This window comes from Syngnathus floridae, chromosome 1 (assembly GCF_059516105.1).
Source record: "Syngnathus floridae isolate MCC-2025c chromosome 1, RoL_Sflo_1.0, whole genome shotgun sequence".
In the NCBI taxonomy this organism is placed as follows: Eukaryota; Metazoa; Chordata; class Actinopteri; order Syngnathiformes; family Syngnathidae; genus Syngnathus; species Syngnathus floridae.
Window position 1 is genome coordinate 667,811 of NC_142413.1, and position 14,047 is coordinate 681,857.

A 14,047-nucleotide genomic window follows, 5' to 3' on the forward strand; every position below is an offset into this window, starting at 1 on the left:
GTCGGGGTGCCCTCGCCTGCCTCGTGTGGCGACACCGTGGGTTCGATTCCCGCATAGGGCGGTGTGCACGCTCGAGACAAAAATAAATGATATAAGTTAGCGTTGGCTGATGAGCATGTTGTTTTGGGGATCTTTGTAAAGAGTAGCAAAGGCAACTCAAGTCCAGATGATATTTCTGTACGTTGAGTGAGAAGGCATTTCTAAGAATCACACACTCATATTTTGGCCTCAACAAACGCCACATTTGACACCATTTTTTTATTGCGTTAATTAGCACACAGCTCAAGGTAAGCACATTTGACAACAAGTCCAATGAGTCCATTTCCATCACATCAAACATTATTTATTTCAAAAACGCTTGAACGCCGAAGATGAATACATGCCATTTATGCCATCCTGCGACAGCTCAAAGCTCATCAGACAACACGCTCGTGTTAGTGTCACTTGTCAAGTTGTCATACACGAGTAACTACAACAACCAGCTCCGACAGTTATGGCTCACAAACAACATGCACTTGTCCTGCTAGTTGAAGAGTTGTCCTACAAGTTAGGACAAAAAGTCTCCTAGTCAAGTGGGATACTGCACGTGAAGAAAGAAAGACTTCAACACTTTTTCATCATTTCCGGCTAGCGTGACACTAACGCTAAACATTGGATTATTTTCTTCTTCAATCAATCGCAAAATTTGCAGAGCTGAAGGATCACATAATCCCAAGGCGGCGGCGGCGGCGGCAGCGGCACTCAGTCGTCGGCGGGAGAGACTTCTGGCGAGGCCCTGCAGAGTCCTGCTTTGAGACCCCACCTTCATGGATGCCGGCGGCTGATGGTCCCGCTGAGCCGGGACGCACCTAAACACAATCACGCACGCACGCACACACACACCCGTTGATGGCGGTGAGAAGCAAGCGGCAGCGAGAAGGCGGCCGACCTTCTAATGCGAGGTGAAGCCGGCGGCGCCGTCCACCCGGTTGATGTTGAGGTGGTTGTGGAGGATGCGGAAGATCTCCTGGATGTTGGGAACGTAACCAGACTCCAGCTTGGACCAGATGGGCACGTCTGAGGAGGTCGCCAATGACAACAGCACAAGGGTCAGGGCATTGCGCAAGATCCATCGGGGACATGTTTGAAATGAAGACATGGACCAAACAGAAGCAGTATTTCATGCAACGTGATGGACCGATCACAGAAGCAGTATTTTGCGCAACGTGATGGACCATTCAGACACACCGTCGAGTGTGACCTCAAAAGCTCCGGTGGAAAGGAAGTGCGTCTCCATCATGTTGCACAGGAAGAAGGCCATCAGACAAGAGAAAATCTGACGGAGGAAAAAGACGGCTTGAAGACGACGCCGGGATGCGAACTCCCGCTCGTTGCTGGGTGAAGCCCTCACCTTGTTGTCCTGGGTCCACGTCCAAAATCTGGGTGTGTTCACAGCGAGCATCGCAAACACGTTCTGGCCGCCGACGATCAACAAGATGGACGCCAGCTTCAGATACGACACCACGCTGCCCAACAATCTCAAAGGGAGCCACAAAGGCGCGTCACGCAAACTTCTACGAGTGCACGCTCACAGACAGCTGCAGTGGGCATACTTGTTGATGGGGGAGGGGGGGTAGTTTTGCCCCTCAATGCGTATGTCGGGGTACAACTGCCCGATGGCCCTGGAGTACTCCTGGAACACTTTGCTGTAGCCTCAGGAGATGCTGCATACAAACCAACACAGGCTGAGAGTGCGTAGGCGGCAATGTGCCACTCACTTTAGGAAGCATACATTGTGATTCTTTTCCAAGTAAAAAGGCACTTACACATTTCCCTTCCGCAGTTTACTCGCTCGTACACCTTTCTACGCAAGTTGGAACACATCAGTAACCAATGTCGCGTTTACTACGGAACAGAACGCATGTTGCTTATAAAAACATCAACGGACTTTTGAAAGTGGAGCAACTAAGCCCATGTTCAAATGTGGTTTGAAGACGTTGTTCGTGTGCGTGCTAACTATTAGCTGCCACCGCTAGGCTCACCAGTACTGAAACTTGAGCACGGGGCCGCTATACATGGTCGCCTTGGCCGCCCTCCCGAGCTCCATCTCCGGCCCGGCTGCGACCTGCTGCGGGCTCGACCTGCCGACGTAGACGTCGCGGAGCGTCAGAACCGTGAAGAGCAGAAGTGCCGCCAGCAGCCCGGCCTGGCCGCACTCCGCCATCTTGGCTAGTGCCGGTCGTGTCAGATTTCCGCTTCCGACTCCTCTACAATAAAGCCAGGCACGCATTTCAAAATTGCTATCCCCCCCCCCCCCCTGTCATTCTGACATTAAGATTTTAATACATTTTCAGGGATTATAGCCAAATGATTTTTCTAATTCAATTTTTCACCAGGTAAGTCAATTGAGAATACGTACTCATTTACAATGTGGCGACCTGGGACAAGGGCGCCCCCCCCCCCCTCTCTCTCTCTCTCTCTCTCTCTCTCTCTATTCCAGTTCCCTTCACTTACATTGTAAGCCTTTATTGTGATTTCTTTTTAAATTCATTTTGGAAAAGCACTCAAAGCTGCAAGCCTTTGTGGACTGATGATATTTGTTTCGTTTTTTTCTCCTTCAACTTGGGATTTGGCGAAAAATATTACATTCAGCACTAGATACACAACATACATTTTCTTAGAAAAAATGCCTTTCTAACGATCTGTTTTTATACTTTGAATGTAGCTGTTAAATGCTAACATCAGCAAAGATATGGGGGGGGGAACCACTCACTAACGAGGCAAAGCGCAAAAAGAAACGTGACGCGCTTGTGGAAGACGTCATATCCAACCGCCGCTCGAGGACGAGTGACGTCACCAACACCGCGACGCTCCTTACCGACTCCGGACCGCCGAGCGGCAAGCAAGCAAAAGGTGAAAACGCAACAAGAACGACCACCAGCAGGTGTGTACAAAATACGAGACTTTAATTTGGTTTTATTTAGCCCTCAGGAGCAAATGTGTGGCTTTTTGTTTGCACAGTGTTTAGCCGACTCGTGCTGTATGTCATAACAAAACAGAACACACACACGTGAAACTTTGTTGATTCCCACAAACATTTGAACACGTCGTTTTGTGATGACCAAAATCAAGCTGATAAGCTCGCAGTGGGACGGCCGGCGCCATGCTGACCCTGGGGAGTCTCCACATCCTGCGGCTTCCGGTCAGAGCGTGGTGCGGCTGTGCCTTGGCCAGAAAGCCTGCTCTTCCTGCTCTTCCTGCTCTTCCTCCTCCCGCCTACTGCTCTTCAACTCTCCGCCACGTGTCGTCAGGGGGCGCGGATCCCGGTTGGTACGAACAGGCGGCGCTCTCGGCCCCCGTGCGCCTGGCTGAGGACTTCCTGATCCAGGTCCAGCAGACCAGCGGTCTTCCCTGGTGGCTCAGCATCGCCTTCAGCACCCTGACCATCAGGACGCTGGTCACCCTCCCTCTTGCCGCCTACCAGATGCGCGTGCTCGCCAAGGTTGCACCAAACAAATTGCACTTAGAAGGACGAGTCCTCCCTGGAGATGTTTATCTTCTAGAAAATCCCACACATCCTTATCCAAGAAATCCTGAGGGATTTATCAAAAAGGGCTGTTTTAACACAAATATTAATGGTACAAAGGAGAAGGGGGGCAGAGGAAGGGGGGGCACACAAATGGGCCTCCAAATGTCCCGGTTGGTGAGACACCTTCAGAGGGCAGACAAGTCCTTCTCAGATGCTTTTTTTGTAATCACCGTAACCCACCTCCGTAACCACGGCAACCCGCAGGTAGAGGCGCTGCAGACGGAAATTGCGACGCTGGCCGAGAGACTGCGGTACCAAGTGTCGTTGAGGGCCAGCGAGCGAGGTTGGACGGACAAGCAGAGTCGGTAAGAACAACGCCGCCGGCTCAGATCCCCGCGCTGGTCTCGGCATCAAGCTCACAGCGCTCGCTCTTGCCGCCTTTAGTTTCCAGTTCCGGAAGAATCTGCGGCGTTTGGTGTCGCAGCTCTACGTGAGGGACAACTGCCACCCGTTCAAGGCGTCGCTGCTAGTTTGGGTTCAGCTGCCGCTTTGGATCGGCCTGTCGCTCGCCCTCAGGAATCTCTGCGCGCCGCACTCGTGTGAGTCGACTCGGGACTTAAACGAGGCCTAGTGTGTTACTTTGTCACCCTTTCAAATAGGCACGTGTACACGGATCCATCGTTATGGGAAATTGATTGGTTTAGATCAGCAAAAGGATGAGAAATGTTTTTGAGTTCCATTTTTTTTTGGGGGACGGGGGGCAATACTTCCCTAGGAGTTCCACACGTGTTGAAGCACAATTTTCATTTCAGTGCTCCACACCTCTTTGGCCACAGGGGGCACGCTGTGGTTCCCCGACCTGACGTCACCTGACTCCACGTGGCTTCTGCCGCTTGCCCTTGGACTGACCAATCTGTTCATCGTGGAGGTATGCGATTGACGGCCGATCATGTCAAACGTCGTCGTCATCGTCTTCTTCTTCAGCTGTTTTCCCTCCAGAGGTCCAACGTGTCGTCTGTCCACAAGGCGGTGACAAACGCCATGCGAATGTTGTCCCTCTTGATGATACCCATCGCCGCCGGTGTCCCATCGGTGAGTTTGGCCCACCTCGGAGCAAATGGATCAAGTGGAAGTGAATGTCCGGCAGGCGTCTTTTTCCATCCCTCCAGGCGATGGCGCTCTACTGGTGGTACTCCAGCTTGGTGGGTTTCAGTCACAATCTTCTGCTTCGCGCTCCCGCTCTTCGCCAGATCCTCAAACTTCCCACGCGGCCTTCCGACACGCCCTACAAAGACCTGATGGACGCCATCGTCAGGAAGTTCCGCAAGTAAACGGGAAGTCATTGGCGGCTGTGCGGGAAGTGGCGCCCAAGCCCACCCACCGCCGGGTCTGGGTCCAACTGAAAGACAAAGTACTCGGAAGATGAGGAGAAAGCCAGCCTTGCAAGCGAAGCCACGTAACGTGGCGAGGGGGAGCTATTTCAGCAAAAAGGATACAACCCCAAACGGCACACTTTGAGCTGACTCGCGTCTCTGGCGGACGACCACAGACAATGATACTCCTTCGGACACGCCGTCGTGACAGGTCCCGGAAAGGTTCTAAGTCCAGATCACAGACAAAATTCAAGGGTCTATACAACGGAGCCTCGGTGTTAGACCGCAATTTCGAATCATGTTTTCCCATTACAAATAAAGGAAAGAAATTTCATCCGTTCCAAGCAAAACAAAAAAAAAAAAAAACACCTTTTTCAAGCACTTTTTCATTTGCGCATTTTTGTCCGCATTTGGTCGCATTATTATGACAGAGTCGTTGCTGAAATTTAGAAAATATTTTGGAAAGTCCTCATGTACTTTCCAAAATTGAAGTGGACCTCAGTGCGCAGGGAGCTTCATTTTGCCCGATCGATCGCGCAACCGCCCGCAGTGAAACCGCCAAACGCGCGAGCGTATAGCGTGTTTATGATGACAAATGTCATTTGTGTCCAACACCCTTCTTATAGTCTTTGTTTGATATGTTGGACTGCGGCGGTCATGGAAGGGCTTTAAACTCAAAACCAAGTCAAGACACGCAAACACTGAAAGATGTGCAATTACCACCTGAATCATCTCTTCGACGCGGTCCGATCAGCGTTGACGGTGGTTGCGGCGGTGGCAGCAGATACGAAGCCTGAAGTGGGCAATCGGCAGGCGGGCGGCGTCTTGGACAACAGTCGGTCGGCAGCGACGTCCGGCCCCTAGGCTTGAATTTGGAAGCAAAGACGGGACGGGACGGGACGGGATGTTCTTTGGGCCTCTTGGAAGCTCATTGGGAATGTAGCTACTCCCGGTCGAAAGAACCACGCACTGATGTTACAATATTGAATCTTTTCATCAATGACCTTGAAAACTAGAAAAACGAAATGACGATTTGACATGACAGAACGTTCACATTTCAATCACCGCGTACTTCACAAACACGTTACAAGCACACATTGCACAATAGACAACACAAAGCCATTCTTTAAAACACGGCTAGCGTGTGCGCCGTTGACCGAGCAGATCTAGCCAAATGAACTTTTGCCCTTTAGTCAATCGCTCCTCTCGCTATTTCGCTCGTCACTCTCGCTCCCCTACTGAGGCAGGGTCTACGCTGCTGACAACAGATGATCTGGAAGTAAGCAAATGCAGCCTTACTAATTCATCATAATCAATCGGTTTTACACGGCGCTTTTCTCGTACCCAAAGCCGCACCTGCGCCTTCCATTTATCATATGACAAGTCAAATTTCCTTTCCTCTTTTTCCTCTTTCCCTTCCTTTTTTTCCCCCTTTTCCCTTCCCCTTTCTTCTTTCCTCTTTACCCTTTCCCTTCCAAGTGCTGAGTTGGAGAACTGCTCTCAGACGTCCGACTTGATCGTAAATGCCACCACTCTGGAGTCCAATGACGTGCGCTGAGGGTTGTGGGCTTGCTGAGGGAGGCACTGGCTCAGAGTCACGTTTACGAACGTACTGGATGTATGGATGACGCTAAGGCGCGGACTCTGAGTCACATTTACGAACGTACTGGATCTATGGATGACGCTAAGGCGCGGACTCTGACTCACATTTACGAACGTACTGGATGTATGGATGACGCTAAGGCGCGGACTCTGAGTCACATTTGCAAACGTACTGGATGTGTGGATGACGCTAAGGCACGGAGTCACATTTACGAACGTACTGGATGTATGGATGACGCTAAGGCGCGGACTCTGAGTCACATTTACGAACGTACCGGATGTATGGATGACGCTAAGGCGCGGACTCTGAGTCACATTTACGAACGTACCGGATGTATGGATGACGCTAAGGCGCGGACTCTGAGTCACATTTACGAACGTACTGGATGTATGGATGACGCTAGGGCACTGACTCAGAGTCACATATACGAACGTACTGGATGTATGGATGACGCTAGGTCACGGACTCACTGACAAGTCCGATTGACAAGCACACATGGTTGTTATCCCATGCTTGATTAAATGGAATAACATTTTAAACACACCACTGCAGTATTCTTAACTTTACCTGCAGACAAAGTCTTTTATAGAGTACCACTCCTTTTGAAACGAACGTGTTGTAGTCCGTCCTGGGAGGAACGTAGTTTGAATGAATCCTCGCAAATCTGGCGTCGGTCTTCCCTTACTTATGATTTCTTGCTTTGACTGGCAGTCAAAGTTTTGAAAAATGTCGAGATTACATCCTCCATTTTCAGGGAAAATAAAGCCAAATAGCAACGCGTTGGCACCGAATGTTGTTGGTTGTTTTTCTTCTTCTTCTTCTTCTTAATTCACTCTCTCATTTACTCGTGTCGTGAACAATTAGCCGCAGGCTCACTATCGCCCCATCTTTGAGGCCAAAGTACTGGCTGCCTCAAGGCTCGTATTTTTCCGCTGACTGCAAGCACGCGCCGTTTGCACGAGTCAGTACAGTGTGTGCGTGTGTGCGTGCGTGCGTGTGTGAGAGAGTGGTGCACTCTCACACGCACGCCCTGAGAGGCACTACCTGTCACTGCCTCAGCCTCCGCGAGTCTCGTCTCCCGTTGTTTTTTGAACAAGAAACACAGCTACTATTTTGAGTATGAAAATGATCCAAATGTATAGGAAACACACCAAGATTGCATTAAAAGCATAGACCACAGGACAGATATTGTGTTTGATTATATGATTCACTTTTGAACAACCTATGGTGACGGCTGAGGAAACCATGTTGAGCCTTTTACCGCCCTGGTGGCAAGGTGAGGCACTGCCTCACCTACGAGTGCACGTGCCTGCTGGAGTGCACGACTTTGTAGCAAACTGCACTCCGAAGTCCGACTTTGTCGCCGAACTGCACTCTGGAGTCACGGCGTCAATGGTGCCTTTTTTACAGCGGCTCTCTCCCCCCGAGGCACAGGTGTCAAACTCAAGGCCCGGCCGGGGGCCAGATACGGGCCGCCACATCGTTTTTTGTGGCCGGCCAAGACAAATGGAGCATCAAATTCGTGTGTCATTACTACAATTGCAAATTGTCTTCACTTTTAAAGGGGAAAGAAAGGCAATTTAAAGCTTTCATGATTGAATCTAAAACCATGCTCCACAGAGTTAAATATAAAGACTCCATCATCCAATTAAAGAGAATATTTAATCAATACGAAAAAAAGGGAGCCATCTCAATTGTTCATGCAAACAACAACAACTATTCCACTCGCTGTTTCTCATTAAAGCCAAACGATGCGGTCGCAAACCTCTTTGGATTGTAAAACTCAAACGGTGGGGACAAAAAGGAGACTGAGGGTATGAACTGCAACCAGGTGGACTAGGTGGAGTGATCAATCGGCCTTGTTCCAAAAATCCGAATTTGGTTTCAAAAGACAGGTCGGGGAAAGACAACATTTTCAATAGCGCCTCGGCCGTAAGGAGAACGAACGACGACACCACCTTCAAATGGCGTCTTCCCGTCGCGCAAATGGGTGACGTCGGGCAGCACCCACGTGGTCCCACGGGGATGCCGTTCCCGCCCGGGCTCACTTTCTGGGCCGGATCTTCATCTCCACGAATCTCAGGCAGGTGATTCTTGGTCCCCCCAAATAATTCCAGACTGCATTGGTATCGTCGCAGGTGCCGCTTTCCTTGTACAGCCCGTTCAGGTTGGACCAGTAACACTGTTCGTACCACCAAGCGCCCTTCTCGAAGTTGGCGCAATTGCCATTATTCCACGTGTCGTGGTCGCGGTCCTTGGTGGTGAACTTCATCCCAGAATGTTGGGACAATCGATCGCCTGCAAAGCACACAAACTCGCTTTTGAGCACGCGCAGGGGGCGCAGGTGTGCCCCCCCCCCCTCACCCCCGGCGGAAGTCGCTACCTGCGTCTCCAGAGTAGCCGCTCACAAGCAGCGGGTAGCCGTCGTTCTCGGGGTCCCGCGAGTTCCGGCCCACCGAGAAGTCGTCGTAGCGAGCGTAGTACTTGCGGCCGTCGGATGCGGTGAAGTCGATCCGCAACTGGTAAGCGCCCGAGGCCGTCAGAGCGTGGATGTTCCGCAGGCCTGCCAACACGCAAAGGCGGCGGCGGCGGCGGCAACGTCACGTCTCGCGAACCACAAAGGCGTGACAAGAAGGATGTCTTGGTTTCAGACCGAGCCAGTGCCCTCCGGTGAGGTCTCCGAAGCCCTCGCGGTAGTCGTCCCAACCCCGAAAGAAGTCGACTGTGTCGTCCCTTCTCCTCTGGATCACCTGCAAACGCACACACGCACACCATCAGCGAAGCAAACGAGCATGACTGGCCAACTGGACGTTCAGCGTTGAAGAAAAGTGCCAACTTTATTGGGGAAGGCTTCACGAGGGGACCTCTGGGGTGTTTGTTTGCAAGCACTTACGGTCCAGCCTCCCCCGTCCTGCCACATGTTGCAGTAAGCCTTGAAGCTGTTGGACCCGCTAAAGAGCATATAGACTCCAGTTGACTTTCCCGCCGCCTTGATGTCACTGCAGTCTCTGGGCATGAGACCTGAAGCAAAAAAACAAACAAACAAACAAACAAACAAACAAACAAACAAACACGTGAGAGCGCAAAAGAGACGCCCGCTTTAAACCAACTGGACACGCTCGCTCGCGAGCTACCTTGGAGTAGTTCCCTGTGAAGTGTGGGCTGATCCACCACCTTCTGCCGCAGGCTGGACAAAGCCCCACTGACGTCGTGTAACTCCTTCTTCTCTTGTGACAGCTCCTGCGCACCAAGCGTTTGAAAGAACTGAAATGAGATCTCCAAATGGGACACTTGGTTTGCATCCTTCAACAATACTTAGTTTGTGTGGAAGAGGAGGGAGGGATGTTAAGTCCTGAAAGGTCCACCTCACCTGAGACATGCTCTTGTAGTCCGTCTCCAGGTCTTTCAGTATCTGATTCAGAAGGCCTTTGTTGCTGCGCAATGCCGTCTGACCTGCCTCCTGACCCGCCTTCAGCTCTCCCAATGCCGTTTGACCCGCCTTCAGCTCTGCCAAGGCTGTCTGACCTGACTCCTGACCTGCCTTCAGCTCTGCCAATGCCTTCAGCTCTGCCTTCAGCTGTGCCAGTGCCTCCTGACCGGCCTCCTGACCTGCCTTCAGCTGTGCCAATGCTGTCTGACCTTCCTTCAGCTCTGCCAAGGCCGTCTGACCTGCCTCCTGACCCGCCTTCAGCTCTGCCTTCAGCTCTGCCAATGCCGTCTGACTCTTCTCCAGGTCGCTGGAAATCACGGTCTGACTCGCCTCCAGATCTGCCTTCAGCTCTGCCTTCAGCTCTGCCTTCAGCTCTGCCAATGCGGTCTGCAGCGCCGCCCAGTGGCGGGCTAAGTCGGTGCGGTTGTGGTCCGGGATGCTGTTGGGCAAAGTCGCCACCAGCGCGCGCAACTCTTTGACGATGTCCTGAGGCCTTGGAACACATAAAAAGTGTACATTAAGTCAAGTTGCCATGCTTTGCTGCTTTCAAAATTGCACCCCAGCCGGGAATTTGACTGGAATTTGAATTTGCCTACCTGTTCAAGTGGAAGAAGACGCTGTTTTGGATGACAAGCACGACCAAGAGGACCACGGCCAGAACGGAGCACCAGCGTATCTGAACAAAGTGAGCGCAAACGACTTCACACGCGGCGGCGGCGGCGGCTGCGTCTCTCTCTTTCTCTCTCTCGTTCTCTCTCTCTATCTCTCTCTCGCTCTCTCTCGCTCTCTCTCTCTCTCTCTCTCTCTCTCTCTCTCTCGCTCTCTCTCTCTGACTCTGACTCGCAAATGCTTTCAACTCGAGCAAGACATTCGTCAAGCGCGTGCGCGTCTATGCGTCCGATGCGTACCTTGCGCTTTGGGGTGTCGCCGATCAGGTTGTGGGTGCTTTGGTTCATCTCGAACCACTTGTCATTTAACATTTTGCGCTCCCACTCCATTCTTTCTTCCTCGGTACGAATGAATGTCCCTAGCCGTGTACGTGTCGTTTGTTCTGCGTGCGTCTAATGCCGTATTTTGTGGGCAGCCAAGTGACGTGAAGTTTTCTTTCCACTTGACGTTGGTTTTGACCTTGTTTGCGGCAACGAGACGGGACGACATTTCTTTGATTGGTTGGTTGGTTGGTTGGTTGGTTGGTCGGTTGGTTGGTCGGTTGGTCTTTATCTATCTATCTATCTATCTATCTATCTATCTATCTATCTATCTATCTATCTATCTATCTATCTATCTATCTATCTATCTATCTATCTATCTATCTATCTATCTATCTATCTATCTATCTATCTATCTATCTATCTATCTATCTATCTATCTATCTATTTCTTCATTCATCTAGACATGTATTTTTGGATTGTTTGATTCATTCCTGTATTCCCTCATTTATCTATTACACTTCCACTTGAAAAATGAGAGGGAACATTGGTGCCGACACCGTGAGTTTGATTGCCACGTTTGACGCTGTGAACGCGTGCGTGTGCGTGTGCGTGTGTGAGTGACCAAAACCAAAAAGCGCATGTGTACATACATGAGTGTGCAAGAAACAATAAAGAGGAGCAATACCCAATGCCGCCGTGGTGTGGTGTCTTGTCTCCGATTAAAGGGACGTTGAAACTCCAAACCCAACAGACTGAAACACAAAAAAAGACAAGCGCTCGAAAGCTGAGCAGAAAGCCAGCCAAGGCAAAGCCACGTAACGTCGCGAGCCCGGCCGGCCGGCCGGCGCTATTTCAGAGAGAGAAAAAAAAAAAAAAGGATGCAACTCCAAACGGCAGACTTTGTCGTCGAGTCATCATAACACTACATTTGATTGATGAGGCAGGCGCCTTTCGAAGCACTCAAGGTCGCCGTACGGACGTCGAATCGCAGCATTCCAAAGGGGGAAAAAAAAAAAAAAAAAATAGGACTGGAGCAGAGTGATGGATAGATAAGCTGACTCACGACTCTGACCGGCCGACGGCCTCAGGCAAAGATGCTCCTCCGGACCCGCCGTCGTCAGTGGTCCCGGAACGCTCCTAGGGTTCAGATGAGAGACGGACAAAAGTATGAATTTAAATGGCGGAAGTTAGTCTATTTGCAGCCTTGTACTCTGTCTGTTCCAAAAGAAGTGGTCATAGGAAAAGACGTCTGAAGACCTATCCTCAACAGGCTGTTGACTTCTGCTATGGTGAATTGTGACCACTAGAGGTCCCTGGTTAACCAAGGTTAACAACGCTACGTCGCGTCTCCCAATGTTGCGCACGCGCACGCGCACGCGCACGCACACACTTGCCGTTACACGTGATCGTTTCACGAAAGTACATACCTCGGTGACTAATATTGACATTTTCAAGATTGATACAATATTTTCTGCATGTCGTTTGTACTGTTATTGCATTATTTACATGTTTGAAACAATGACTTAATGTTCTCGTCATAAAAAATGCACCTAAATGGATTCACATACATTTATTGACACACACACAAAAAGGCCTAACTTTATGAAAGTGATACTTTAAAAAAAAAAAAAAATCTTTTTCCTATGTCCAGCTGCCCCACACATTTTTATACCCTTTCTTAAGTTTAAGAGAAAAAACAGGGTTCTGACAATTGGAGGGAACTCGCGAGCTAGTGTGTTGTTAGCGCCGTTGTTTGCGCACGCAAAAAAAATCCCCAAAACATTTTAAGCAAACGTGGTTACAAGCCACTCTAGCCATTGCTAGATAAGCCTAGGCTTCCTTCTACTCCCTTTTGAACAAATAAGATTTTTATGGTAAAGTGAAAATTTATAACGCAATGTTTTTTTTTCTTTTCTTTCTTCTCTATTGTACTATGGAGTTATTATTTTCAGTATTTTTTACTTCCTTTTCTTGTATTTCTTTAAATGTTCGAAATAAACAAACAAACAAACAAACAAACAAACAAACAAACAAAAAATGTCACGCGATCGACCAGTAGTGGTCGACGTATTGGGCACCCCTGTCACTGTACTCTAATGGGCCGCAAGAAGAAATGATCGAATTGATACCACTATTATGATTTCAATTATTTTATTTGTAAGCATACAGCTTATGTATTGACAATCTATGTTGCCTTATAAAAGGCTTTTAGATTTTTGTTTTTTCATTTTATTTGGGCCAATTAGAACATTTTGGGTTTCCGAGCGCTGGACTAAGCCATTGCCCGAGCGCGACAGTTGGGGGGGGGGGGGGCGACCTGCAACCCCCCCCAAAAAAATTTGGGGGAATTATTATTTTCTTTCTACGTCGTTCTAACTCATATCAATGCATATTTGGATAGAATGGGTCAAATAAAATGGAGGGGGCCTTTTATGAATGATATCAAATTATGCTCTTCTATGACTTACAACAAGTGAGAAAGGATCATTCAAACCAAAAAAAGCATTTTCTTTTATTTTTATTTCGGCCTAGTCTGCTTAGTGTAAAAAGCATTTTTTAAATTTTTATTTCGGCCTAGTCTGCTTAGTGTAAGGGCCGCTTTTGAAGAAATGGAGATACTTGTAATAACTGTACACATTCACATCAATATACAATGTGCAATATTTCCCCTTCCATCCTATTTACTACATTTGTCATCATTTGTGCAATTACTTTTTTCACACTGTCCAATAATACATGGCAATAATACATGGCAACTACTGTGTAGTGTTTTTACCTCCCTCAATTTTCTTACCTAATTTATCTTTTTGCCTTTTTTACATTTCATTTGCTAATTTTTGCACTGTATATATTTCTGCATATTTCTGTATATTTTTATCTCTTATATTTTTTTTGTATATTTTGTATTTTACTGCCACTGGACACAGAACTTCCCTGAAGGAGTAATCCCAAGGGATTAATAAAGTTGAGTCTAAATCTAAGTCTAAATCTAAGTCTAAATAGCTCGAGCTTGAGCAAAGTATTGATAGTAACCTGCATCGTCTCCAGCTCCATTTCTCCTACGCAGTCGGATGGATCAGCGTCGACCTGTGGCTGTGGCAGCAGATATGAAGTGGGCAATCAGCACGCAGCGTGTTTGACAATAGTCGGGCGGCAGCAAAATGACACGCACAGAGTGACTTCGGGCGGCAGCAAAATGAC

The 14,047-nt window shown here is 49.1% G+C and overlaps 3 protein-coding genes and 1 long non-coding RNA gene across 11 annotated transcripts; 1 reads left to right on the forward strand and 3 right to left on the reverse strand.

The window, feature by feature from the left end:
* Positions 1–243: 243 nt before the first annotated feature.
* On the reverse strand, positions 244–2,243 carry selenot2 (selenoprotein T, 2). The gene is made up of 6 exons (XM_088395417.1): positions 2,022–2,243; positions 1,593–1,703; positions 1,391–1,517; positions 1,228–1,315; positions 929–1,056; positions 244–848 (listed from the first exon to the last, which is right to left on the reverse strand). The coding sequence occupies exons 1-5, from the start codon at positions 2,201–2,203 to the stop codon at positions 932–934; spliced, it is 633 nt and encodes a 210-aa protein (XP_088251543.1). The 5' UTR covers positions 2,204–2,243; the 3' UTR covers positions 244–848; positions 929–931.
* A 19-nt stretch (positions 2,244–2,262) lies between these two features.
* On the forward strand, positions 2,263–5,215 carry cox18 (cytochrome c oxidase assembly factor COX18). 7 transcript variants are annotated; one of them, XM_088395344.1, is made up of 8 exons: positions 2,360–2,375; positions 2,705–2,923; positions 3,112–3,481; positions 3,773–3,873; positions 3,953–4,107; positions 4,321–4,436; positions 4,493–4,600; positions 4,656–5,215. In XM_088395344.1, exons 3-8 carry the CDS (start codon positions 3,143–3,145, stop codon positions 4,932–4,934), a joined length of 1,098 nt encoding a protein of 365 aa, XP_088251470.1. In that variant the 5' UTR covers positions 2,360–2,375; positions 2,705–2,923; positions 3,112–3,142; the 3' UTR covers positions 4,935–5,215. The 7 variants fall into 7 exon arrangements, with proteins under 7 accessions (XP_088251453.1, XP_088251444.1, XP_088251464.1 ...); XM_088395327.1 differs by having other exon boundaries at positions 2,263–2,375; positions 3,112–3,873; positions 4,508–4,600; XM_088395318.1 differs by having other exon boundaries at positions 2,268–2,375; positions 3,112–3,873.
* Positions 2,924–7,610, reverse strand: LOC148403129 (uncharacterized). The gene is made up of 2 exons (XR_015862411.1): positions 5,605–7,610; positions 2,924–5,106 (listed from the first exon to the last, which is right to left on the reverse strand). It is a non-coding gene; the product is annotated as an uncharacterized LOC148403129 (long non-coding RNA).
* A 517-nt stretch (positions 7,611–8,127) lies between these two features.
* LOC148403130 (fibrinogen C domain-containing protein 1-like) lies at positions 8,128–14,044 on the reverse strand. 2 transcript variants are annotated; one of them, XM_088395294.1, is made up of 10 exons: positions 13,880–14,044; positions 11,910–11,983; positions 11,532–11,598; positions 10,511–10,590; positions 9,855–10,407; positions 9,619–9,724; positions 9,378–9,505; positions 9,138–9,234; positions 8,868–9,047; positions 8,128–8,782 (listed from the first exon to the last, which is right to left on the reverse strand). In XM_088395294.1, the coding sequence occupies exons 1-10, from the start codon at positions 13,898–13,900 to the stop codon at positions 8,529–8,531; spliced, it is 1,560 nt and encodes a 519-aa protein (XP_088251420.1). In that variant the 5' UTR covers positions 13,901–14,044; the 3' UTR covers positions 8,128–8,528. The 2 variants fall into 2 exon arrangements, with proteins under 2 accessions (XP_088251420.1, XP_088251429.1); XM_088395303.1 differs by lacking the exons at positions 11,532–11,598; positions 11,910–11,983; positions 13,880–14,044 and adding an exon at positions 10,823–11,098.
* Positions 14,045–14,047: the final 3 nt, after the last annotated feature.